Here is a 26123-nt window from a genome sequence, read left to right on the forward strand (position 1 = left end):
CCACACAGAACGAAACCAGGCGGTCGGACCATTGGTCCGCTAGGTGTGAACCCAACTTCCCATAGCTTCAGATTCTGGCCCCTGCGACCCTTCGCCTCTCTCGTTCCTGGTCACGCAAGAGGCGCCTCAAGATCTTGCCTGAGGGAGATTTGGGGATGGTGTCGACAAACTCGATGCCGCCTGTGATCCACTTGTAACGAGCCTTACCATCCTCCACGTACTGCTGGATTTCACGGGCAAGGGCCGTGTCGGAAACGTTTCGAGTGAGGGCTGGCTGGGACTTGACGATGTAGGCTTTCGGACTCTCGCAGCCATCTTGGTCGACGATCGATATAACAGCGCAATCTGCTACTGCGGGGTGGTTGAGGAGAAACGCTTCCAGCTCCGCCGGAGCGACCTGAAACCCCTGCAAGTCACGGAGTCAGAAACTATGATCTGGTCTTGTGAATTTGATCTTACACGTACCTTGACTTTTATCAACTCTTTGATTCGATCGACGATCCAAAGATGCTCGTTCCCACTGTTTGGAGCTCTTCGAAATTCTCCTTTGTCGCCGGTTCGCAAGAAGCGCCCTTCGGGGAGGTCGACGAACGTCTCACTTGTCGCAATCTGGTTTTTGAGGTACCCAAGCACGACGGCGGGTGATTTGACGAGAATCTCACCCGCTCTATCGTGCTCGGTGATCGCCTCCCCTGACTCGGTGTCGATCAACTTGACCTCACATCCTGGAAGCAGGCACCCAGACGATCCAGGCCAGATGTCACGGTGACTGGTAGATGTGACGACGGTGCAGCTTTCGGTCAACCCGTAAGCTTGTCGAATCTTCCACCTGGGGTATCGGTCGAGCAATGCGTCGGCAATCTCTTTCGCCAAGGGAGCCGCGCCCGAGAAGATCTGGCGGACCGAGCTCAGATCATGTCTCTTCAGCAGGCCCTCGTTGTTCGCCATTGTTATGGCGATCGGTGGGACCAGGTACAGCGTGTTGATTCGGAATCTGACTATTGCATTCAGATAGCTTTTCAGCTCAAACTTGGGCAAGATGATGACCTGATCACCCCGCCATGTTGAAGCGTGAGCGATGATGACGAGGCCGTAGATATGTGACTGGGGCAAGAGACCGAGACCCACATCGCGATAGTCAGGACTGATGGCATCCCGACTCGCTTTCTCATACAGACACGTCTGCATTGTGTTGGCAATGACATTGCGATGCGAGATCATTACTGCTTTCTGTTCGCAACAACACCTGGTTAGTTGCGACTTGGAAGTGAACGCGCGGGTCCATGAAGTCGTCAAACCCACCGGAAGCCCCGAAGTTCCACTTGAATAGCACAAAAAGGCTGTCTGACGAGAGCCCTGGCCCCTCTCCCACCGGATCGGTTCGAGCTCAGGGAGAAGCCTCCCTGCCTCTATCAACTGAGACAGTGTCTTGTGTGTGCTCGGCGTCGGCTTTTGCCCTGGCACATCGCAGAGAAAGATCCGGTCTCGAGGCAGACCTGCCAGACTAGCGGCCTTGAGTGCTATCGAGTAAAGCGGCTCGACGGTGAAGAGGGCCTTGCAGCCGGAAAACTCTAACTGATGTCGTAACTCTTCGACCGAATATGCTGCGTTTGCCGGAGATGAGACGCCGTTGATACGATGGATCGCCCAGTTCAAGGTCATAATATCTATCTTGACGTTGAGGAGACGATCAGCTTCCAGCGAGGCGCAGCGATTGGGTAAATCGTTGAGCTGAAGTGACCGATGACTTACTGTGTTTGTGGCAAACACTCCCACCACCTTGTCATACTCGGTACCCCCGTTCACGTTCCACCCAAATTCGTGCGCCAAAGATCGAGCAAGGTATTCGACACGCACTTTCTGTTCTTTTGCCGAAATACTTTTGCCTGTGATGCCGCAGGTGTACGGGTCGAGCGACTTGGAGACGGGGCATCTACCATATCGCTCATCGAACATGAAGTCACACAGTGGCAATGTGTCCGGCACCTCTGGGAGTGGAGGGGTGAAAGCAGGGGAACTGAATACCATCTTGGAGGTACAGACAGCTGGGAATCAAAAGCAGGATAAGAGTTGGATACTGCAACAAGGACTGTATGATGGCGGATATCCATGTATATATTTGAGGATATTGCCAAAAAAAAAGAGACAGAAACATGATAACCGTGCAATACGCCAAACATCGGCATCCAGCTGGACAGCTCTTGTTTGCCATGCATGCCATGCTTGCGACCCACACATTCACCTGAGTACCTTCGGCTTTCTGTTGTATATGCACAAGACCGGATACTACCCGCAGTGAACAACGACTTCCACCGAGGTGCCTAGACAAGACGAGACGGAGACTCCCAGAGGCTCTTGATGCCGGCCCCGGGTCGAAATGCAGAAAACCGTCTCCACCTTTTAAGCCGGGACGAATCGGTATTGCTGCGTACGTGCCTTCGGCATATCCAAAGCCCAGCGCAACTATAGTTTGCCGCTCTTCAATCGGGCATACCCAGTGTGAGAGATGTGCATTGATCGTTGTTCCATCCCGCCATATTTCCCAAGCTAGCTTCCGGCTAAACTCTCGACAGGATTGGCGTGTGAGCAAAACAGCCCTGGACGACGACAACGGACTAAGCCTTGGTCTTCCGGGATATTCTACCTATCCTTGATCAATAGGTTGCTGGGAATACTGGCACGTTACAGGGCATCGACGGCACGGCTGATCGATATCCTCATCTATCCGTCGGGCCTTGCCCTACGCCTTCGTCGACAGACGGAGAACATTGTCAAGTCGCGAGACTCAACGGAGTCCCCAGGCCCAGCCTCTGTCCTTCTCGCGCGACTCTGCCATGGCAGATTTCACAGATTACGGGATCCCGAGCACTGAGTGGGTCGCCATTGCAGCGGATCTCCCTTCCTTCGACAAGAGTGTTTCTCTCGAGAGCCTCAAGGCCAGCACGAATCGCGGGAGAGAAGAAGCTGCTCGTAAGGACCTTGCACCGATCGCTTCACAAGTGGTGCTCACGAACCACACCATCCCTGCTCGAGACGGTCATGCCATTGAAGCCCGGACCTACCGACCATCGTCGGCGCCCGCAGAGATTCAATTGCCCGTGTACATTCACTTTCACGGCGGAGGATTCTTCTTCGGCACGCTCGACTCGGAGGACGCCATCTGCGCGCGGATAGCCATCAACACGGGGGTGGCGGTCTTGAACGTCAACTACCGCCACACACCAGAGTATGGCTATCCCACGGCCTGGAACGACGCCGAAGACGCCCTGGACTGGACCAAGGCGCACGCGGCGGAGATTGGTGTCCGACCAGACCGCATCGTCGTCGGCGGGATATCGGCCGGAGCGTGGCTTTCCGCGGCGCTCACCATGAAGCGGTCTGGAGCTCAAAGTCGAAGTCAAGCCCTCGGCGGCGAGCGTGTCGACATCGTTGGACAGGTCCTCATGATCCCTGCGCTCGCGTACGCAGGCCAACAGTGCGACCACGGGTCTCGAACGGCATTGCTGAAGAGTCCCGAGGTGTCCTCGTACAAGCAGAACGAGTTCGCGCCCATCTTGCCCGTGGAGCGGATCAACCAGTTCAATTCTCTCTTGAGGGTCGCGGATCCCGACCCCGAGGATCGAAGGCTCAACCCGGGTAATGCGCGCCCGGAGGAGGTGAAACTTCTCCCGCCGACCACGCTCGGCGTCGCAGGCCATGATCCGCTGAGGGACGAGGGGCTGCTGTTTGGAAAGATGTTGGCCGACAACGGGTGAGTGAGTGTGCATGGCGTGCCTTGGTTTCCACACCCCCCCCCCCGGGACATGGATTGAGCTGACCCCATCCACAGCGTGCCTACGAACATCCACGTCTTCAAGGGAGTGCCTCATGGCTTTCGACGGTTTGGAGACAAGCTCTCGGCGTCGGCGGCGTGGGACCAGGTCATGGAGGAGGGCATCGCATGGAGTCTGAGCAGGCCATCGGCGTCTGGAGTCTTCAATGTCCAAGAGCATTGACACTATCCTTGTCCTTACTAGGACTGCCACGGCCAGGGCTACTAACTAGTAATCTTGAGAGGTGGCCTCACCTATTCTGTATGCAAAACAAGTAGTTCTGTCTGTGAGTATGAATATGAGTACGAATGTACACAACGGAAAGCCAACCCAAGCACTCAGAATTCCGTAACACCTCGAGGGCCAAAGCAAGAATATGCATGCTCCTAAGACTATGTCTTGTCATACTGTATTCTGTGACCGTCTAATCACCTACAGTAGTCTCGTCAGGATCCTGGCTCGCGTAAACTGGTGCACATGCTTGAATGCTGACGCGGCGCTATCGTCGTTCGCCCAACGTGGGCACCGACTCACTCACGACAAGCTCAAATCACTATACTTCCGGCTGGCCACGTCGGCAGCCTGTTTCCGATAGCCCGGCGCCGGGCCCCAATACCTCGCAATGATCCTCTTCTGCTTGTGCTTGAGGTTCTTGTTGATGCCCGTCATCCACGAGTCGACCTCGTTTGCCAGCATGCCTTCAGCACACTTGTGGACGTGCTCGGTCCACTCGTCCACCTTCTCGGGCACGGCCTCGACGCGCGTGATGCCATTCTGGGCGCAGTACCTGATACAGTCCGAGACCCAGTCGACCGCGAACTCGATGCTGCGCGGGATGTTGCCGAACATCTGATGTGGGCCCAGGATCATCATCATGTTCGGGAACCCGTGCACGAACAGGCCCAGCTGTGTCCGCGGCCCTTCGGACCAGACCTCCTCAATCGACTCGCCGTGCGTGCCGCGGAAGTCGACGGCGGTAAAGGCGCCAGTAACGGCGTCGAAGCCCGTCGCGTAGATGAGAACGTCCAGCTCGACTTGGTGCCCACTCGTCAACCTGATCCCGGTCTCGGTGATGCGCTCAATGCGATCCTCGTGGATATCGATCAGATCCACGTTCGGTCGGTTATACGCCTCAAAGTAGAATGTCTCGAGGGGCACACGGCGCGTGCCGAAGCCGTGATTCTTGGGGATCAGCTTCTCCGCCGTCTCGGGGTCATGCACGCGTTGTCGGATCTTGTTGGCGATGAAATCGCTAAAGGCCGCATTGGCCGCGCGATCAGTGTTGATGTCGCCAAAGTTGCTCAGCCACTTCTTGAACCCGGGCTGTGCGTACAGATCCTCCCAGAACTGCAGTCGCTCCGTTTCTGGCACGTCGAACGTCCGTCTGTTGTCCGCGGCGTGCACGAAGCACGAGTACGACTCGTTGCACAGTCGGAAGATCTCGGGGTACCGACTCCTGATCCGGTCCATCTCCTCCGGGCTGATCTTTGCATTGTGGAGAGGCGCCGACCAGTTCGGGGTCCGTTGAAACACAGTGAGATGGCCCACGGTCTTGACGATTTCTTGGATCGTTTGGATCCCTGTGGCGCCGGTGCCGATGATGCCCACGCGCTTGCCTTCCAGCGAGACATTGTCCGGCCACCGCGCCGTGTGCATCGAGACTCCCTTGAAATCCTTGACGCCGGGGATCTCGGGGTACGTGGGCTCATTCAGGAGCCCCATGGCAGTGATGAGGAAGCGCGAGGTATACTCTTTGCCTTCGGTGTCTGTGAGCAGCCAGGAGCGGGATGCCTCCTGGAAACGGGCGGACTTGACGCGGGTGTTGAATTGCATATCGCGCTCGAGGTCGAACTTGGTCGCGAGGAACTGGCAGTATTTCAGCGTCTCTGACGCGGGCGCAAAGTGTTCGGTCCAGCTCCATTCGTCCAGAACCTCTTGCGAGAATGAGAAGTTGTACGACCAACTTTCAGAGTCAAATCTTGCGCCCGGGTAACGATTCCTAGATCGAGGGCACATCAATATCCATGGTGCCTCTTGGAAGGAAAGTCCAGGGAGAGCGGTTCGCCGGGAATCTTCTTACCAGAACCAAGTGCCCCCGACTCCGCTGCCCGCCTCGAGTACTCTTGCCCGGAGGCCATATTGCCTCATTTTATAAGTTGAGTAGATGCCGCTGAGTCCGGCGCCAATGATGAGAACATCATAGTCGAGATTGTCATTCGACTGTGCTGTGGAAAATTCGCCGGCGTCTCCCATGGTGACTGCGGGCCTTTGGCTTATGAAGCACCCTTCTTGTCGGCCTTGGATGGTCCAAATTGAAGGATTTGACTCTTGCAGATACTGTGGATGTGATGGCGCGAGGAGTGTCTGCCTGTTCATTTGTTCAGACAGAGCTTTTGATAACCTCGGATCCTTGTATATGAGGAATGCATTTTACCTTTCTCCATTCCCCACGACTCACCATGCCTTAGCCAGCACTTCCGAGAGGCTAACGTAGTCAGAGACCTTCGGCAGAGCAGAAAGGGAATACCGGCTGGGCACATTGGGGTCCCCACGGCCAACCCAAGCACAGGCCGTCATGGTCCAGTTTACCCCGGCACGCGATTCGTGCTAAGGAGTGAGTGGCCTTTACCGGCCGAGCCTCCGACCGCAAGATTCCTGAGAGTGGAATCGAATCCAAGTGAATCCTAAGGATGAGACGTATGGCAGCAAGAGTTGTGACTTGTCAGGCGGACACAATTTCACAACTTAATCCGTGACTTTTTGTAGCTGATTTGAAGGTTAGAAGCCTCGCAAGCAAATTGTGTTCTTCGAGCTCAGGTACTCAATCCACCATCATTACCAGCCTGAACAAAAGTCTGCTCAACATGCCTATCCCTCGATACACTTACAATGGTCCGGTCGACCACACCGTGGTGCCAGACAGGTCAAAGGTCAAAGGGAAGTCCGTCATCGTGACAGGCGGTGCAAATGGCATGGGTGAAGCTATGGTGCGAGCCTTTGCAGCTGCAGGAGCCTTCGTCACTTTTGGAGACCTTCAGCCACGAGGAAGGGAGCTAGAAGAAGAATTGAATGCCGATGGAGAGAAAGTGGCCTTTGTCAAGTGCGATATTCGCAACTGGGACGACCAGATCCGCATGTTTGAGACGGCCAGGAAGAAGAGCCCCAGCAACAGCGTCGATATCGTGATTGCAAATGCCGGCATCAGTCGAAGCTCGGGGGATAGTCTATGGAACCTGGACGGTGAGATCCTCCCCAAGACAGATTGTTGCACTTGTCGGCCAAGATGCCAGTCATCCACGCGAGATTCGAGACGGTCTCTGGCCTGGGTGCCTGACGGTGCTACGACAATCAGACTGATCGTGAGCAGATCCAAATGGAGAACCAACAAAGCCCGACCTCAACATCATCCGAGTGAACATTGACGGCACGCTCTACACGTGGAAATTGGCAGTCCACTACTTCCGTCAACAGCCTGAAACCGAGGATCGGGATCGATGTTTCATCATCACGGGCAGCATGGTCGCCTGGATTGACTCGCCGGTAAGGATAAGGGCGAGATGTCTCACGGAGAAACCTGAGAGCTAACCGTTTGGGCACCTTAGGGCAATTGGGAGTACACTGCCACCAAATACGCGCTCCGTGGATTCATGCGTACGGCGCGTCGGTCCAGCTGGGAGCAGGGCATCAGAATCAGCTACGTCGCGCCGTGCTGGATCAAGAGCGCCATCCGGACGAAAGAGTACGAGTCGTGGCTCATCGAGCACGGCATCGAGTTTGGGGAGCAGGAGGATTGCGCCGGTTGCATGATGAGGATCGCCTGTGACAACAGCATCAACGGTCAGTCTTCTACAAACCCGTGCTGTGCACACGGATCTACTCGAACCGGTCCAATCGCTAACTAGTTGCTTGACGCCGCCAGGCCACTCGTTGATGATCGTACCGCGATCGAAAGCCAAAGAGGGCTTTATGGACGTCGGTAAGGATGACTATACTGAGGAGGGATACTTCAAAACCACCCAGGAGACGCAGCTGGTCATCATCGAGGACAGGTGGGTCGACGGCTACAAAGTAAGGGTCTATAAAGCAGACTGATATGACCCCGAGCTAAACCATCAACAAGGCTCAAGGTAGACGAGGGTGACGATCATAGCACTCCGGTCAGCATTCTCGAGCTTGCACTCGGTAGCGAACTGGATGTGCATTGTTAAAACCCACATTGCCCATAGGCCGTGAGAGATAGTTTCGCATGACCATGAGCTATGGAGCCAGAGCAGCTTCATGAACGCTTTGTCACGCACTCTTCTACAAAGCCCCCGGCTCGAGCATAAGCTCACCATTGTCTTCACTGTGCATCTGTGTCCGTAGTATAGGCGTCGCGGCTCCACTACCCCTAATGTGGTCCCCGTTGACCCAATCGGCTGCCATTTTTGAGGCGCCGAGGAGTGTCTGATGGGTCGGTCAACTCTAACCGAAGCCCAATCGTGAATTTCGGAGGTGACTTTTGCTGCTCCATCATCTGCAGACACTCATAAACACAAAAGGATAGCAGACAACAGTTAGCAACGACACGCCTAGAACACCACCACCACTCACCACTGAACAGGGAGGGCTGAGATGGCTTCCGCTATTCCCCAGACGATGCATGCGTGGCGAAAACACAGAGGAAACAATGATCCTGTAAGCCGTCAATTAACCCATGACTTCTTGAAGACAAGTCCTGAGTCTCCCGGGCTAGGTATGGGAGGAAGTCCCAGTGCCATCAACACCCACAACTGGGTTCCTGTGCAAGATGTTGGCCTCTGGTGGTAAGTGTTTTGTCTGTCTCGCACCGAGGACATGGCCTAGCAGTCCATCCTGATGCTCTGGATGGGCAGTTTGCCATAGTGATCACAGCCTCCTGACCAACGATAATCAACGACCGTGGTTCCAGGAGAAGTACACACTGGTGAGAAGAGCTCAGCCACTCAGCAGAGGCAACGCTGACCGGATGAACTCCAGGGCCACGAAGGGTGCGGCGAGATTGTGAGCATTGGCAAGGAAGCGAAAGGCAAGGGATTTGACATCGTGAGTTGTCTGGTCATATATTTTCGTCGAAGAGACTTGCCCTCGACACTCTCGGGGGCGAGTACTCGCGGACACCCAAGATCTAACACTAGATGCATCCATAGGGTGACAAGATCGCCCTTCTCGCAGTCCCGGGGTGTGGAAAAGACTCGTGCCTGGAATGTTCGCGAGATCTAGCTCAACTCTGCCAGGCTGCCCACCACTCTGGAATTGGACAGGATGGCTTCTATGCTCCTTATGCGGCAATCGACCTTCGAGGCGCGGTCCATCTACCGGACGGAGTCCACCCCAACGTCGCGGCGGTGGCCACAGACGCAGTCACGACGGCATATCACGCAATCACCCGGCGAGGAGAAGTCAAATCCAGCGAGACGGTGTTCCTCTTCGGCCTTGGAGGTCTGGGGTTCAACGCTCTACAGATCATCAAGCACATCGGAGCTCGAGTCATTGTTTCTGACCTTCGACAGGAGCGACTGGATGAGGCGGCGAAGCTAGGCATCCCCCGAAGCGATCTCGTGCCGGTCGGGGCGTCTGTGCAGGAGTTTGTCCAGGAGAATGGGTTGGAGAACAAGATCGATACTGTGTTGGACTTTGTCGGGACGCACCAGACATTTGAGGATGCTCAACGTATCGGTACTCGGCCCTTCTTCAAATCTTCTTGCTCAAGCGGGGGGACGACCAGTGAGCAAAAACTAACAAGGTCACAGTTCGTCTGGCCGGGAAAATGGTCTGCATTGGCACGCTGAACCTCGAAAACACCGTCCACATGAAGATAGGGATCCGGAAACGACTCTCTATCATTTTCTCGTATGGAGGTCAACTTCGAGACCTAAAGGATGTCCTCGACCTGATCGCCAGGAAGGCCATAGAGCCACAGGTCGAGCCAGGACGGCTGCAGGATTTTCCCACTGTGCTCCAGGATCTGTGTGACGGGAGAATCAAGGCCCGCGTGGCTCTTGTACACGAGTGAGGGTGCGGAAAGCCATCCATTTCGTCTATAGCATACAAGAAGCATTCAAATCTTCCCATCCTCCAAGACCTTTCCCCTGAATGTCCACTGTCAGACTCAGTTTGATCCTCCATTCACACTCGCACTCTTGGGCAGTCCGATCCCAACAGCGGCTGTAGCGCCAGCGTCTACCGGTAGAACCACGCCTGTCATCCACCTGGCGTGCGGACCGGCAAGGAACACCACCGCACATGCGCAATCCCACCCTGTGCCTTCGGTGCCCAGTAGACTTCGTTTTTGACGTGCCTCGCGTGCCTCTTGGCTCATGCCCCCAGCGTACATCATGGGTGTGTAAAGCATCTAAAATGAGGTGAGATTCGGTCCAAGACAACAACAAAACGGGCGTCGTTGACAGGTAGCTAGGAGAGGAGGGATAAGACACTCGGACACTCACCCCAGGGCAGACACAGTTGACCCGGATCCCGTCCTCGGCGTGGTGCGCCGCCATCGCTCTGGTCATGTTGACCACGGCGCCTTTGCTCGTGGGATAAAGCAGATGCGGCGTACCTCCCTTGAGGCCGGCGACGCTGCCCATGTTGACGATGGACCCTTTGATCTCGCTGCCCTCGTTGCGGCGCATGGCAGGAACGGCAAACTTGGCCATCAAGACCATGCTCGAGACGTTGACTTCGAGCCCCTTCGCCCAAGCCACCATGTCGACCTCGACCGCCGTGCCTGGTGCGCCGCCAATGCCGACGTTGTTGACGAGGATGTCCAGCCGGCCAAAGGCGGCCATGGCTGTCTCGACGACGCGGCGACATTCTGCCTCCGTGGTGACGTCGGCCTGGACGACCAGGACCTTTCCTCGTCCCGGCTCCGAATTGACCATCTCGACTGTCCTGGAGGCCCATTCCTTGTTGAGATCGACACATACCACGTTGCACCCGTCACTCGCCAGCAGAATCGAGATTGCTCTTCCGTTACCTATGCCGTCGCCTACACATCCTGCGCCTGTGACGATGGCGACCTTGCCTGTCAAGGAGCGTGATGGTGGAATGTGACTGATCTCCACTGACATGGTGTTCTCAAGCTTGTCAAGTCTTCCGCTTGCCGTGATCTTGTCGATTTAGCTGAGATGACCTAGAGTCCGTAGTCTGTGTTGCGTGGACTGTTCTCGGCGTCACAGCCTTGTTTGCAACCCTGGATGCTAGACGGTACGACGGTCGAGTTGTGATTAGTCAAGAGACAGCCTTGCCGCATTGTGTGGGAGATGGACTGAGTGGAATGCCAGATATCAGCTCTAACTAGCTCTCTGCGTCTTCCGGGGCCCGGATCGTGACCCGGGGTATACGCCGTTTGCTGAGGACGTGGCAGCCCAATCGGCTTGGGACGGCCCTGGCTTCGTGGCAGATCTTGGACAATGCCGGATTCGGTTGTGGGCTCTCCTATCCCGGGAACAGATTCAAGCATTGGGTAGCAGAATATGGGACTGAGCAGGTCCGAAGAGAGTAGTTTGAACGGAGCCGGGTATGAGGACTATCCCCTTTGAGATACCGTCCACGCAGGGTCTACCATCTAGGATGTCTGCAAAGGCTATATTCGAGTGGCACTGTGTGCGAGGTCACGATGAAGCCAGCCCAATGAGCTCAAAGCGACTACGATACGTACTGGACATGTCTTTCCTGGCTATACGACCAAAAGTCTACGAAAGGACCCCCTGCGACTTCCAGTATGGCTCCATGTCGCGGAAAAAGGCCCATTTCAACGACTTGCCCCAGCCCTTTTCCTTCCACGCATTCAAACTTTTGGGAAAGTGGTCGACACCGTCTCTGACTGTGGAGTCATGCGCGATGACGACAAAGATGTTCTCATCACAGTCGAGTTCCTGGAGGTGACCCATAGTCTTCGTAGCCAGGGGTATGTCGTGTCCGAAAGTCATGTCGTACAGCGTGTCTGTAGGTTTCCTACCACGGGACTTCTGTAGATCGTCCCATGCCGATCCTGGACAGAAGGGAATCTCGCTCGCCAGCGACCTGCATGGGTGAGGTGTGATCTCTGTTGGAACTGGGAGGTGTTGTGAAGGACGAAAAATGCCAGCGTAGTGACAGATGTCGCCTCCCATCAGGATGAATGTGTCGGCGGTGGTTCTGGCCAAACCACACAGGTGGCCGATGGCGTGGCCGGGGCTGTCGAGCAAGAAGAATGAGCCGTCACCGAAATAATCATGTGCCGGGAACTGGCCTATACGGAATGCATCTGGTCCATCGAACCTGATCTCGCGCAGGGTTCGTCCACTGCGACATGTCCCCCAAACGGCAAGGCGTTAGCCACCAGACGAGACATGTCGGCCACACGCGCAAACGGATAGAAGGACGAGCTCTTACCTGTAATCGCTTTCTCGGATGGGAGACTGGGGGTTGGCAGGATACCCGGGCAGCATGGCACCAGGGAAGCCTTGTCCGACGATCAGGTCGGTGGTTGGAGGGAAGCTCGACGGGTCGCCAATATGGTCCCAGTGCCAGTGGCTGTTGATGTGGTCAGTGTCAGGACGCGGCATGAAGGTGTAGACAGCTGCAGCCCAGATACCTCCAGATGACTGCCTCGACTTGTGCCGCAACAATGCCGTTTTCCTCCAGGATGTCGACCACATTCTTCTCTACCTGGATGCTGTATTTGGTTGTTGGAAGATAGTCGGCTATCGACTTTGAATAGTTCTGATAGTCTTTCCGTATGCCCAGGTCCCAGACCAGTTTCCTTCCAGACGGATGCTCGACGAGAAATGTCAGAGATGGTGATGATCTGAATGTCTCCAAGCCAGGCACCGGAGGCGCCATGAACCTGTTGAGAATGGCTGGGCCAAAGTTGACTGGATTGATCAAAGACACCTTCACCACCACCTCGCCTGAAGGGATGTTCAGCCTTGGGCGTTGCGAGACCATGGCCATGGATTCAACGATCTTGTCGCTGACAATGCCACCGGCGCCCAGCAACACAGCATATCAATTGCGAACACCTCAATCCTCGCTCCCGCATTTGCATTCTTTCAGTACCTCTCCGGAATCGGGCCTTTGGCTTTCTGGGGAAATTATGGCTGGAGCAAAGACCGGGGAGCCAAGATGGCTAAGGCCATAAACGGCATGCCGAGTAACCGAGCGCACCATTTCGCCCGGCAGAAGGCAGAGTTTGACGGACAAGGCAGAGAGAACCAGCGACGAACTGCTGTCGGGACGACGCCTCATTCCTGGGCACTGACGCTGCGCGTCCTTTAACTGAACCGCGCAGAGGTACCTGCTGGTTGAAGGCCCACCCATGGACAGCTTTGTATCGACCAATACAACGATACCGGCATGGCGTTAGCTAGCTACCCTTCGCGCTGCCGGTGAACCGACCCCAGAGCTGCTCAGAATCTGCTCCAGACTCCTGGAGAGACGTCGGATGTTGGCACTGTAAAACCCGGGGTCAGAGAGAGTGGGTGTATCAGAGCAAGACGGTCTGGCCAAGGAGGAGGAACATGTTTGGGACTGTGCAGGGGATAAAAAGCCAGCTCGCGTCCGACTCGATTGCACGGCAAGACCTGCATCAACCTGGGGCATTGATTTCCACGTTCCCCGAATCATCCCTCACTGTACTCGTGTCGCAAAGATGACCGAGTCCATCAAGCCAGAGATCAACCTCTCCGAGTACGAGAAGAACGACGGCAACCACACCCTTGCCCCCGATGAGGAGAATGGCCTCAGGCAGATTGACACCGTCCACGACGACGAGGCCATGAAGGTCCTCGCCACCTACCACGGCGACAACACCTGGGAACCTCTGGAGGAGAGAAAGCTTCGAAGCAAGATCGACTGGAAGCTGCTCCCTGTCCTCTGCGGCACGTATGGACTCTTGTACTATGTACGATAACCCCCAGTCGGTCTCTTGCCGTCTCTCGAGACGTGGATCTTGTTTTCAAATGCTAAACTCTGCTTCCTCACAGGACAAGGCAATGCTCGGACAAGCAGTATGTTCTTGATATCTCTACTGCCCACGGGGATGCATCGAATGCTCACAGACGTTGCAGGCTCTCTTCGGATTGCGAACAGAACTCGAACTCACCGGCAACCGCTATTCATTCGCGTCGGCAATCTTCTACCTGGGCTTCATTGTGGGCGCCTATCCGGCCATGTACCTCGCGCAGCGGTGGCCCATCGAGCGCGTCGCCTCCGCCATCACCACAGTCTGGGGCGTCACTCTCATCACCACGCCAGCCTGCACCAACTTCCAAGGTCTGTACGCGCAAAGATTCTTCCTGGGGCTTACCGAGGCCGGCATCTCTCCCATGTTCATGATGATCGTTGGGTCCTGGTACAAGAAGGACGAGCAGGCTCTGCGAATGGGTGTTTGGTACTGCTGCACGGGATACGTATCGATCTTTGTGAGTTCATCCCCTCCCACGCCATGTCCTGGCAAAGCGCACGTCGGGCGCTGACTTGGGACCCCAGTCTCCGCTGATCAATTACGGCCTCGGCCATATCACCGGCAGCCTCGAGCCATGGAAATACATGTACTTTTTCTCCGGCGCCATAACGATTCTCTGGGGCATCGCCGTTTACTTCATCCTGCCTCCGGACCCGATCCGGGCCAAGGGCCTGAATGAACGCGAGCGATACATTGCCGTGGCCCGGATGCGGTCGAACAACTCGGGGGTGCGCAACACGCACTTCAAAAAGGAACAGGTCTACGAATTGGCCCTCGACATCAAGTTCTGGATCTGCTTCGCCATTGCCTTCCTCTGCATGATTGCCAATGGCCCCATCTCGACCTTCCTCCCCATTGTCATCAACGGGTTCGGGTTCAGTCTCTTGAACTCCCTTCTCCTTCTTATGCCTGCCGGGTTCTACGCCGGTACCATGCAGCTTGTCTTCCCGTACTTGGCCTACAAGTACAAAAATCTACGGTCGTACTTGGTCTTTATTGCGCAGATGGGAACCACACTGGCGGCGTTGCTTCTGTGGCTCTTGCCCCGTGGGGCCACCGGGGCCCTACTCTTCGCATGCTACATTCTGCCCTCTGTGGGAGCGGGCTACGCCGTCCTGATGGGCCTTCAACTCGCCAACACGGCCGGCTATACGAAGCGGTCTCTGGCGTCGTCAGGCCTGTACATCGGCTACTGTCTCGGTGAGTCACGACGCTGGACAATCTCGAGTTTCGAGTTTGTCCCTTTCCCCTGAATACCTCGCTCACTTATCCTCCTCTCTCTCTCTCTCAACAGGCAATTTCGTCGGCCCACTCGTGTACAGGCCTCAAGATGCTCCGCGGTATGAGCACGGGTTCATCATCGTGGTCATCACCGCCATCATCGCCGGTGTGTTGGGTTTGGTGTACCGCTTCATCTGCGTCTGGGAGAACAAACGACGCGACCGGTCCGGTACGCTCGAGGGATTCGAGCACGCCTACGAGGACGACTTGACTGACAAGACGGTGAGTTACCCTTACTCTGCTCTCTGTTCTCACGCGTTTGTACCACCTCGGGTGGCTTGCAGCAGTGTGGGAACTTTGCTAATCTTTCTCCGTTTCTTCACAGAACCCGCAATTCCGATATATTTTGTAGTCTTGGTGCCACGTGCGAACTGGGTTTTGGTTTTGGAATAGGGTAATAGGCGGCTGAGATGGGCAGTGCCGCCAGTATCGAGTGCGTGCAGCTCATTAATGCTCAGTCCACGCCGTCATGGCTCTTGTCAATAGCGGTTGACTGTCTTCTATGGGCCTGTTGAGCAGCAACAGTAGAAACTGGGATGAAGTCAATATGTCGTGTATTACAAGACGTCCGCGCCACCAACATACGGTCCAGCAGCGTCACGCCTATCTTTGGTTTGGGGGAGCTCGCTGATACACCACTGCACAAGCATCTATTGTACATCGGACGGACCTCATGTATAGTCTATGAATGTGTCTGAGCCACTCATGGTGTTCCGCTTGCATGCATGCATGCATGCTTGACAACCACCCTACCCAGCCCGCTGGCCGAAATGTGAGAAGAGCCTTTCTTACCTTTAAAGACCAACCCAATTGTTGCAAAATAAAATCGCGAATGACAAGTGAAGGGGTTCGTCGGGGTATGATGAGGATGATGATGATGATGTGCAATCGTTCTCGTACCGATTTCTTGTTGGAAAAAAGGGTCTCCTGCTGATATACGGCAGGTACCTCGAGGAAATAAATATCAGAGGTGTTCAGAACCTCACCTGTGTTTGTGAATAGAACCGACGAAACGGAGATGGCTCGTGATGTGGCAGCCCGCGGCGCAGTTATAACTAGTACCGCACAGTCAGTAGTCGGTGGATGGACGGGGTCTTTTCAAGACATCGTTCTGCCACCCCTTCCTGTGCTGAACCCGGGTGCCTGCTTATTAGCCTCACTGACCAACTTAGCCTATGCGGGACGATTTGGGCAGCAATCTCTGGAAAGTCTACAGCTTCCTCTGGGTGGGATATTCAGTACCACTGTACCAGAAAATAATACTTCCATCCGAATTGTTTAATCCCACCCTTCACATATTGCAAGTTAGGGTCGGGACGTCGTTGGAGACGCCAAGTGACGTGAAGTGACAGGTCTATTTCTGGGTCATCGAAACCCGGGGAGGCAGAGTAGACTAACTAACAAAAGCCACCAAATCGGAGCGAGCAATGGGACAAACAAAGACGACGCATTACGAAGTTTCTTATTTTTCTTCTAAAATCATATTCAAAGGGTATCTCAATGCCTATTAGTTTTTGCGATCTAACTTCTTCTTCTTCCGTCTTCAATACGAACAGAGACGGTAGCAGGGTCAAGGGGTAAGTAAGCAAAATCAGCCCCTCCTTCTGGCGCGCCCAAGAAAACTCGCCATCTAAGCTGGGTAATGTACAAAGAATGCGCGTTTATGGGCTGGTAGGAGCCGCGGTCGTGGACGCTGGCTCGGCGGGCTTCTCCTCGCGGATGTCATCCGAGCTGGGGGTGTCCTTGTGGGTGGGCACGGTGGCATGCTCGACACCGTGGACCACATCCCGGGCGACCTCGACGTAGTCGTAGGCGAATTCACCGACTTCGATCTCGTCCATGCCCATAATCTCCTCCTGCTCCGAGGCACGAAGATGGAGGCCTGGGATCAGGTTGATCACAAAGAGGATGATGCAGCTGAGAACGAACGAGTATGCCATACCAGTGACGCCGTCGCACAGCTGGTAGGCGAGTTGGATGTAGTGGTGGTTGATCCAGCCGCCGTCGATCACGGACGAGCCGTCGAGAGCGGCAATGTAGTCGGCGGCAAACAGACCGGTCAGGAGATCTCCGACCAGACCGCCAATGCCGTGAATGGCGAAGATGTCAAGGGCGTCGTCAATGTGGAGAAGGAACTTGAGCTTGGTGCCGTAGTTGCATGCGATTGCACCGACAACGCCAAAGATGACCGAGGCCCAAGCAGGCACGAAACCACTGCCAGGAGTGATGGCGACCAAACCGGCAATGACACCGCTGCAGAAGCCAACGGTAGACCACTTGCGTTCCAGGCGATAATCGAGAATGCACCAGGTGAGACCACCGACACTGGCTGCAAGATTGGTGACAACCGCGGCCATGACGGCTCGGAGGTTGGCGGACAGGGCGGAGCCAGCGTTGAAGCCGAACCATCTGCAAACTGTTAGTAACAAGTTCTAAGAGTTCTAAGCAACCCTTTTTTTTTTCAAACACATACCCAACCCACAGGAACACAGTTCCAATGACGATTTGAGTGACGTTGTGAGGACGGTAGTTGAGCTCGTGGGTTCCGTGGCCACGACGCTTGCCCAGCATCAGGGAATAAGCGAGGGCAGCGGCACCAGATGAAATGTGGACGGGAGTGCCACCGGCGAAATCGAGACCACCCATCTTGAAAACCCATCCGGCACCGTTCCAGGTCCAGCAGGCAATCGGGTCGTAGACGACGGTGGACCAGACGAAAGAGAAGACCATTGCGGGAGCGAGTCGACCACGCTCAGCCGCCGCGCCAATGGCCAGGGCAACCGTGATGGCCGCGAACATGCCCTGATACACAGCGAACAAAAGATCGGGAATTTTGCTGGAGCCGACTGAAGGTGCACCGAGGACGTTTCGGAAGCCGAAGTTTTCCATGTCGCCGAGGAATTTGCCGGCAGTGTGAGAGAAGGCGAGTGTATAGCCCCAGAAGAACCATTGGAAGGAGATCAAGCCCGTAGCCGCGATCGAAAGCCAGATAAGCGAAAGTGCAGACTTGCGTCTGGCGAGACCAGAGTAGAAGAAACTAAAGAAATGCAGGTCAGCACGGGCATGCAGCCGCAAGGAGAAGGAGGGCATTTACCCGACGCCGGGAATCATGAGCAAGACCAAGGCGGTCGAAGTGATCATCCAGGCAATGTCACCGGCATTGTAGTAGAGATTGAGGTTCTCGGTGAGAGAGTCACCGCCGGTCATGGAGGTGCCATTGTACACCTCGAGCGGGACGTAGGGCAGCGAGTCGAGGCTGTCGGACATGTTGGCGGTCTGGTGTAGTCCTGAGTTGGGTGTCTGTCCAAGGGGCAACTGTGATCAGTCCAAGTCGCGACACAACTCGCGATGGAAAGGCGAAACGGTGTGAGGGAAGAAAGGGACTGGGACTGGGACCGAAACAGGGAACGGAGTGGAAGAAGTAGTCCGGAGAGCATCGGGCAGGGCTATGAATATATCATGAGAAGCACGAAGAAAGGTGTTTGAGGAGGAATCCACCGTTCCCACTACCGCCCGCTAATTGCTCTTTCGGACGGAGGCTTGAGCTAGGCTGACTCCATAGTACAGACCCGAGACGCGACGGCGGTAGGGGTAGCCTCAATAGCCTATAGGAGACCCTGGTCCGTGGCACTGATAGCGTGGGATTTGGCGAGATGCGCAACTTCGGTGGGCCGTGGTCAGACGTTCTTCGGATTCCCAACACCACCAGGGCGCACAGGGGAGAGTGAGATGGCCGAATGGATCGCGATGGAGCACATCTGAAGCGAGGGTTACACGCCCGGAAGAGGTGGACGAGTCTCGTTGCCGACTAGCCCGCAGCATCGATCGGGCTTCCTCGGTGTCCCTGGATGCTTCCCTGCTAAGCTGTTTCGCATCCGTACGACGACGACAAGCAGCAACGAGGCTCGGTTTCCCCAGCGGCCTTCCCGCCTCAACCGGGTCCAGGTCGATGGCGCTGGCAGTGGCATTGACCCCGTGGGCGTCCCGGGAGATGGTGTTGTTTTTGCTCGTCCAAGGCTCGGTATGGCGCTGCAGATCGCGTGGTGTGCTGCAACTTTGTATTTGCTTCTTGAGATTGACAACGCCTCGGCGCCACATAATGCGACTCACGAGGATGAATCCGGCGCCTTGAAGATGCCAAGAGGCCCTGATAAGCATGTGGGCTGCCATTGGCCGCCGGCGCGGGTGCCAAGCAACGGATTGAGCCTCAAATTGGATCCTGCGGGAAGATCCACTGATAAGCGTTCCATAGACAGACTGTTGCTTATTATTGTTACTATTACAACCACGACTGAGGCACTGTGCGCAGTTACAGACCATGCGAGGATGCGAGGGCGCGAGGACGAAAGTGTCCATGATAGCCGTCGACTCAACTCTCCTCGCTCACTCATACTCGGGACGATTCGAGACAAGGGCACCAACGCACCACATCTCCATACGACAATGGCCACCTCGTGGCAATTGACAGCACGGTCCATGGGTCTGATCTGGCCTTTCTCACTGTCCTCCGCTTCCCGGTACAAACTCTACAGTATGGATACCCTGAGGAATCCTCCCGGGCACCAGGCTGACATGACTGTACTCGGACGGAGCATCAAAGTCCATCCATCATCCATCTGCCGGTGACCTGATGGCAACGGCAGTCCTGTGTGTGTAACCCTTGGCGTGCCGCCAGGCCATCGTTCTCTTCACGTCCGCATCCCGCATTCGCAGTCGTTCTGTGCCATCTCAATCTTCGACGTCTTGGCTTCGCGTCTTGCAACAGGCCATTCGTTCATGGGCTTGGGTCTAAATCCCCCGGACTGCGCGCGATCGCTTAGAGGCCACGATGAAGTCTTGCCTTCTCTCAGGAGACGGTTGGCCGCACACCACCATCAAGGCCAGTCTGCCGAGTACCCGGTCAAAGGCTGTTCGCGACCTCAATATTGCAGAACAGACCTCCTCAGATTGGTTACTTGGCTCCTTGGCTGCCTTGCTGCTTCAAGAGAAGATGAGAAGAAGAGTCGAGGAGACGTGCGTAGCCAATATCGACCCACTCAAAAATCCGTTCTGTCCCGTTGCCCAGGACTGATGCCGTCCAGCCATATGATTCGTCCGCCCGCTCGATAACAGTCAATTCGAAAAGTCATGGCAACTCCCAGGGAAATGTATTTGCGAATCTTTTGACAGTCCCAGACGTGTATCGCGCGCCACGATGAGGCACTTTTTTTTCGGAATGGTTAGTGCACGCCTCCACCAGTATCAGTCAAGCCACGTCGAATCTATTTTCGACGCCGAGGACCAGGAATTGCCCAGACTTTCATACAGGTCTAGTTAGAGCTCGGAGAAGATGAGCTGTTCCGGACGCTTGGTGCACGTTGGAGCTCCGCATATGTACTGTAGCATGTGGTCCATATCACACCCTGCGAGGCAAGGCTGTCGTTGTGTCCCGACACGGACGAGGCTCTCCGTGATATCTGGTCGTCCTTATGGTCTACGGAGACAATATTCCGGGACTGGGTAGGATGCAGACGGAGCTTTGGACGAGAGGCCCTACGGGTTTCTGGCATGGCATCATCGAACTCCGGATCGAAACTCCAGGCTCTGTGCGTACTCGTTCTAGTGCTGAGTAGAGAGAATGCATGAAACATCATCGACCCGAAGAACAGCCTGTTCGCTGGCGGATGATGTGCTTGGACGAGGCAAATGTGAATTCTATAGCTATTGGCCATCTGCACACATAAAGCAGGGATACGGACGGATGATCAACGTCGTGAGACTCCGTCATTTAAATGGGCGTACGAACGTGATCCCAATATTCAGATGAACTCACGTTGCACGAGTGTGTAACTGGGCGATTGTATGTTAGTATACAAGGCAGAGATGAATACCTCCCTCGGTATCTTGGTCGCGTCCTTATAGCTCATCCTCTCCCAAGCATCACCGATCACCAAAGCCCCATCTCAGTCCAACTCCACCGTTCCAAGTTTTGGAGTGGCTTGGAACTGGGACAAAGGCGCCCTTGGGAAGATCATCCGGCCATCTCGGACCAAACACCCTGCAATCACTGTTCGAATTCCTCCTCAGACCTGCCACCAGCAATCTTGGAACGCATGTACTGTACGAGTATTTGGTGAAGGTGGCATTTGGGGGTTGTGGCGCTCGAGGCCCAAAGGAGTTGGCGGTGTCGGAACAACTGTCGTATGCCAGACACTCGTAGATCTATCTATCCTTTTCTCGCCTGTTTAATGGCCTGACCCGTCACTTGTTGCGATTTTTTGGCAATCCAGGCCCAGAGCGAGGGATGTGATCAAACTACTTGTATCGCCATGCACACCCAAGGCCATGGGCTGGCAACTAGTCAGCCTCTGTATCAGCCACAGGCGCTGTCGGCGTCTCCAACTGCGGCGGGCGAGACGCCAGTAATGCTGCCTCTCCAAGCCACCCCAACTCGACCTGCTACTAATCTCGCCTCGCGCACTGGTGCTCGTCTCTCCAAAGGCGAAGAGCAACGCATCGAAGAAGGTCGATTGCCCCCTGTCATGGAGCACGAAGAGATGCCTGCGATGCATCGTGGCAGCGCAGCGTCGTCGTCTGGTTCCTCGGATGAGGATCTTAGCAACACCGCCGCCTCCTCCTCCACAGTCTATGGGTATCCGCCCTCCACCTACGATGCTTCCGATAACGCGGGAAATTTTACGACTACTCCTACCTCCTCTGTCTCAGCCTATACTCCCTCGAGTGGCTTCTCGAGTCTATCGTCGTGGAATTCATATGGAACCCGGCCTCGCGGAGGCAGCGGCTCACTCAACGCGGCCAGCATGGACAGGACCTTTTCCGCCGTCGATCCACAAACTGCGGCCGCAGACCTGCGTGGCGTAAGACCAACCGGGCCTCTCAGGACACCCTCGAATACCTATGCTCCTCCACGACGGCCGCCGCAATTGTCGGCGCTCAATTCAAAGCGCATGCATTCGTCAAGTACGATGAGACCCTCCAGAAGAGACCCCAATGCCCAATACAAGGCGCAAGAGAAAGCATACGTACAGCGTATGAGACAACAGCCTCAAGACTGGTTGGAGAGCGACCCTCGGACGCCCAGCATTGGCTATAGCACAGACGATGAGACTGATGATGAATCCCCATCCACCGAGCACCCTTTCGATGATCCCTATGACCCTGAAACATTGATGTTCTTGGGTAACGAGGACAACCTACAGCCCTCCGAGGAAGAACTACAAAATCCGCAGAACAGAGAACGTCTGGAGTGGCATTCAATGCTGGCTTCAGTACTCAAGGGCGATGTGGTCAAGCAGGAAAAGCAACGGTTGATCGGGACGACGGAACAAAAAACAAGGACAGAAATCGGCTCGGAGATCTGGATAGGCGCCCGAGCAAAATACTATGGACGGCCGCTCCTGATGCAGAAGAAGCTTATCGAAGAGAGTCGAAAGGACCTTGCTCCGGTCATTGAAAGCATCATCGCCTTTGAGATCAAAGGTGAAACAGTGGTGGGAAAGTCTCCCCTGGAGCAGGTTGAGGAAGCGGTCTCCAAGATCGAAAAGTGTGAATGGCTCTATTCGTCGAGAAGGGAGTTGGAAACCGCTCAGACCCGGGCTGCCTCTGAGGCTTTCCAGGAAAGTTGCGACGCCATTGTCTCCTGGCACAATATCACTCAATCAATCAATACCGAGCTTGCAGTGCTTCAGGCCTGGGTCGGCAACCCAGAACTCGACTTCAGCAAACAGAAACGACGGTCAAGTCACGATGGCGAACTTTCGGATGAGTCCTCCTTCGTGGACCGCATCCTCAAGGAGGATGGTCTGAAGTCTCTGCAAGGTGAGAAGAGCATGTTCAAGGGAATTGGTCAAGTCATCAACAAAGCCAAGAGCACTCTGATTGAGAATGCCGAAGCTTTTGCAGCGCGCCATCTACCTCCGTACATCGAAGAACTCTTGACCCTGATCAATTTTCCCTCGAGATTGATACAGGAAATCATCCGCATGCGTTTATCTTATGCCAGGAAGATGAAGGAGTCGGCTCAGCAGTCCGTGATGATCATCGATCAGATGATCTCGCAATTTCAGATCCTGATGCGCCTTGCTTGTCTGATCAAGCAGCAGTACCTCGCCATTTCGCATCCGCAGCCTGGGTGGGATTTGCCTCCATGTATTGACGAGTCGTTCGACTCGGTGATCGTGGACGCTCTGAAGTTCTACTTCAAGATGCTTAACTGGAAACTCGGTGCCAACAAGAACACTTTCCGGGAAGCCGAAATTCTTGAACAGGAATGGGGCTTCTCAAACGAAATAGGTCGCCAACTCGAAGGCGGAGACATCGAAGTCGCAGAACAATTCAGCTCTTTGACTGCCAAGTCGTTGCTTCGGCTTACAGCTTCCTTTGAGCGTGAACTACGCTCGAAGCCTGACGAAAGTGCTCTAGATATGGAGAAGCGGTACAAGACTATCCTGGACTCGGTCCGTGTGCGGCAAAGGAAACTGTTTCGGTTTTCACGGATTCTGCGCCAACGCTTCGAAAATGCCACCGAGTTCAATCTGGGCATGGACGCAGAGCAACTACAAAACTTTTGTGAATCGTTGACCATGTCTGACCACATTCTTCTGGATGTCGGTCCTAGCAGTCCGAAAGGGGTTTATTTTCTAGCATCTCCTTCGCTCTGGGGCAGGCCCAAGGAGATCCAGTCCATCTTGGGAACGTCTTTCCATGCTGACGATGCGCCGGAAGATCCTTCCAACCCCTACATTTTGGTGATCCATCCAGAAGATCCCATCGTCTGGGAGGGCCAAAGAATGGACGTCGACGTTCTCGAACTCCCCAACGATGTCCGACTCGGACGGCTCCGACTCGTGGCTGACGGTTCGTCTCTGCGACTGCAAGGTGCTAGAATGGAATTTGCGAACGCTGTTGGCCATGATCTAGATGTTGTCATCGAACAAAGAGCCAACCTCTCAAGAGTCAACCAGGAATTGGGCAAGATCAAGAAGACGACCTTCAAGCTATCAAATACCATCATGGAAAGCGTCGAGGTGATTCGATCCCAAAATGGTGGCATTGCAAGCCCTGAACTGGTCCAGTCGTGCTTCGCTTTCGCGACCGAGTTTGGAAAACGCTCCCTCACTTACATGGACGCCAACCGTCGAATGATGAACAACTTGAAGCTGACCAGGTTGGCTTTGGATTGGATCAGCTTCATCTGCGATGATTGTGACGCCGCTGACCGAAAAACGTTCAAGTGGGCCGTGGTGGCATTGGAATTCGCCATGGCGATGACTCGGGGCCGAAATGTGTTGGATATCAGCGAAGAAGACTACAGAAGGATCCGAGTTAAGGTGGCAGGTTGCATGTCTGTCCTCATCTCCCATTTCGACATCATGGGTGCGAGGTCTACGTTGGCAGCACAGCAAGAGAAGTCAAGGATGGAGGCGCTGTCTGGAATAAACAAACGGCTTGACTTTAACAAGCTCAGAAACGACGAAGACTGCCGCCAGGAGATGACGGAGCTGAGAGTGTCACAACTCTGCGCCATCGACCAAGCTCGCGAAGAACGCGGCACGAAAACGTCGCTCGGCCGTGTTTTGGAAGGATCAAATGAGGCAGATCGATCCCTCACATTCCTGTCCTCTTCCGCCACCAACATCACCATGAGATGGCAACAAGGACAGTTCGTTGGCGGCGGCACATTTGGCTCTGTATACGCTGCCCTTAACCTCGACACCGGTACCTTGATGGCCGTCAAGGAGATTCGATTGCAAGATCCCCAGCTCATTCCTACCATCGTGAAGCAGATTGGCGACGAAATGGGCGTCTTGGCTGTCCTGGATCATCCCAACATTGTGTCGTACTACGGTATTGAGGTGCATCGAGACAAAGTCTATATCTTCATGGAGTACTGTTCAGGTGGCTCGGTAGCTGGTCTTCTCGAGCATGGCCGCATTGAGGACGAGACTGTGATTATGGTCTATGCCTTGCAAATGCTTGAGGGGTTGGCGTATTTGCATTCAGCTCACATTGTGCATCGCGACATCAAGCCCGAAAACGTACTACTCGACCACAACGGAGTTATCAAATATGTTGACTTTGGAGCGGCCAAGATCATCGCCCGACAAGGCCAGACGTTGATGGCTGCGGAACCGCCAAAACGTATGGCAGCCGAAGGGCCTCATATGGCCAACAACGGACCCGCGGCACGACAGCCGCAGAAAACCATGACGGGAACTCCCATGTACATGTCACCGGAAGTGATTCGAGGAGATGGACCGGCGACGTCGCGATTCTCTGGGGCGGCCGACATCTGGTCGCTTGGTTGTGTCATTCTTGAGATGGCTACAGGTCGTCGACCTTGGTCAACACTCGATAATGAGTGGGCGATCATGTACAACATTGCTCAGGGCAACCCGCCTCAACTGCCGACAGAAGACCAGCTCAGCCCAAGCGGCATTGACTTTTTGAAGAAGTGCTTCGAACGTGACCCCGCCAAGCGAAGTTCGGCGGCCGAACTGCTACAGCATTCATGGATTGTGGAAATCCGTAAGTTGGTGGTGGATGAACCGGATGTCCAGACCCCGAGGAGCGATTCTAGTGGAGGCGTATCTCTACCAAGTCGACACAATTCTAGTGTAATGTGAAGGTTGGATGATGAATTTGGCACGTATAGGACAGGCATATGGACATAGGCATCTTGAGCCGAGTAATGAGATTGATTCCTGCCACATCGTACGAGGATGGTCCAAAGATGTCCGGACAAAGGACACAAGGTAAGGTTGATGCCTATGTTACCTCGCTGCGAGGAGCAATGTAAGCTGCCTCTGGCTGGTGGTGTCGTGTGTCGTGTGTCGTATTCCATCGTACTCCGTATACGACGAACCTTAAGGTGAGACTCGGTTCCCGGGGCAAAATCCCATTCCGGTCTCTCATTCCGCTCGCACTCCGTGTCTGTGCTCCGTGAGTGAAGTCGACGTGCCGGGGCTTTCTGTCTCCTGAGGCAAGTCAATCTGCTTCTCGTATTACTGTCTGTCAGAGATGCAGAACCACAGGACATTCCTTTTCCACATTGCACTATT

At 54.9% G+C, this 26123-nt stretch overlaps 10 protein-coding genes across 10 annotated transcripts; 5 read left to right on the forward strand and 5 right to left on the reverse strand.

Annotated features, from left to right (window-relative positions):
• Positions 1-67: 67 nt before the first annotated feature.
• On the reverse strand, positions 68-2028 carry PV08_08013 (uncharacterized protein; the record flags this gene model as incomplete). The annotated part of the gene is made up of 2 exons (XM_016382339.1): positions 68-406; positions 466-2028. The coding sequence occupies 2 exons, from the start codon at positions 2026-2028 to the stop codon at positions 68-70; spliced, it is 1902 nt and encodes a 633-aa protein (XP_016233042.1).
• An 806-nt stretch (positions 2029-2834) lies between these two features.
• PV08_08014 (uncharacterized protein) lies at positions 2835-3995 on the forward strand (the record flags this gene model as incomplete). Its single annotated transcript, XM_016382340.1, has 2 exons — positions 2835-3751; positions 3830-3995. The coding sequence occupies 2 exons, from the start codon at positions 2835-2837 to the stop codon at positions 3993-3995; spliced, it is 1083 nt and encodes a 360-aa protein (XP_016233043.1).
• Positions 3996-4346: 351 nt separating this feature from the next.
• PV08_08015 (uncharacterized protein) lies at positions 4347-6065 on the reverse strand (the record flags this gene model as incomplete). The annotated part of the gene is made up of 2 exons (XM_016382341.1): positions 4347-5811; positions 5893-6065. The coding sequence occupies 2 exons, from the start codon at positions 6063-6065 to the stop codon at positions 4347-4349; spliced, it is 1638 nt and encodes a 545-aa protein (XP_016233044.1).
• Positions 6066-6676: 611 nt separating this feature from the next.
• On the forward strand, positions 6677-7904 carry PV08_08016 (uncharacterized protein; the record flags this gene model as incomplete). The annotated part of the gene is made up of 4 exons (XM_016382342.1): positions 6677-7052; positions 7177-7352; positions 7415-7649; positions 7732-7904. The coding sequence occupies 4 exons, from the start codon at positions 6677-6679 to the stop codon at positions 7902-7904; spliced, it is 960 nt and encodes a 319-aa protein (XP_016233045.1).
• Positions 7905-8426: 522 nt separating this feature from the next.
• PV08_08017 (uncharacterized protein) lies at positions 8427-9846 on the forward strand (the record flags this gene model as incomplete). Its single annotated transcript, XM_016382343.1, has 5 exons — positions 8427-8617; positions 8697-8757; positions 8811-8876; positions 8981-9509; positions 9584-9846. 5 exons carry the CDS (start codon positions 8427-8429, stop codon positions 9844-9846), a joined length of 1110 nt encoding a protein of 369 aa, XP_016233046.1.
• A 96-nt stretch (positions 9847-9942) lies between these two features.
• Positions 9943-10903, reverse strand: PV08_08018 (uncharacterized protein; the record flags this gene model as incomplete). The annotated part of the gene is made up of 2 exons (XM_016382344.1): positions 9943-10185; positions 10280-10903. 2 exons carry the CDS (start codon positions 10901-10903, stop codon positions 9943-9945), a joined length of 867 nt encoding a protein of 288 aa, XP_016233047.1.
• Positions 10904-11527: 624 nt separating this feature from the next.
• On the reverse strand, positions 11528-12764 carry PV08_08019 (uncharacterized protein; the record flags this gene model as incomplete). Its single annotated transcript, XM_016382345.1, has 3 exons — positions 11528-12119; positions 12210-12350; positions 12412-12764. 3 exons carry the CDS (start codon positions 12762-12764, stop codon positions 11528-11530), a joined length of 1086 nt encoding a protein of 361 aa, XP_016233048.1.
• A 703-nt stretch (positions 12765-13467) lies between these two features.
• Positions 13468-15415, forward strand: PV08_08020 (uncharacterized protein; the record flags this gene model as incomplete). Its single annotated transcript, XM_016382346.1, has 6 exons — positions 13468-13719; positions 13802-13825; positions 13886-14239; positions 14307-14982; positions 15077-15285; positions 15389-15415. 6 exons carry the CDS (start codon positions 13468-13470, stop codon positions 15413-15415), a joined length of 1542 nt encoding a protein of 513 aa, XP_016233049.1.
• A 1309-nt stretch (positions 15416-16724) lies between these two features.
• On the reverse strand, positions 16725-18330 carry PV08_08021 (uncharacterized protein; the record flags this gene model as incomplete). Its single annotated transcript, XM_016382347.1, has 3 exons — positions 16725-17472; positions 17537-18100; positions 18158-18330. 3 exons carry the CDS (start codon positions 18328-18330, stop codon positions 16725-16727), a joined length of 1485 nt encoding a protein of 494 aa, XP_016233050.1.
• Positions 18331-21371: 3041 nt separating this feature from the next.
• PV08_08022 (uncharacterized protein) lies at positions 21372-25688 on the forward strand (the record flags this gene model as incomplete). Its single annotated transcript, XM_016382348.1, has 1 exon — positions 21372-25688. The coding sequence occupies one exon, from the start codon at positions 21372-21374 to the stop codon at positions 25686-25688; it is 4317 nt and encodes a 1438-aa protein (XP_016233051.1).
• Between the last annotated feature and the right edge of the window lie 435 nt (positions 25689-26123).

Source organism: Exophiala spinifera (assembly GCF_000836115.1).
Source record: "Exophiala spinifera strain CBS 89968 unplaced genomic scaffold supercont1.6, whole genome shotgun sequence".
NCBI classification, from domain to species: Eukaryota; Fungi; Ascomycota; class Eurotiomycetes; order Chaetothyriales; family Herpotrichiellaceae; genus Exophiala; species Exophiala spinifera.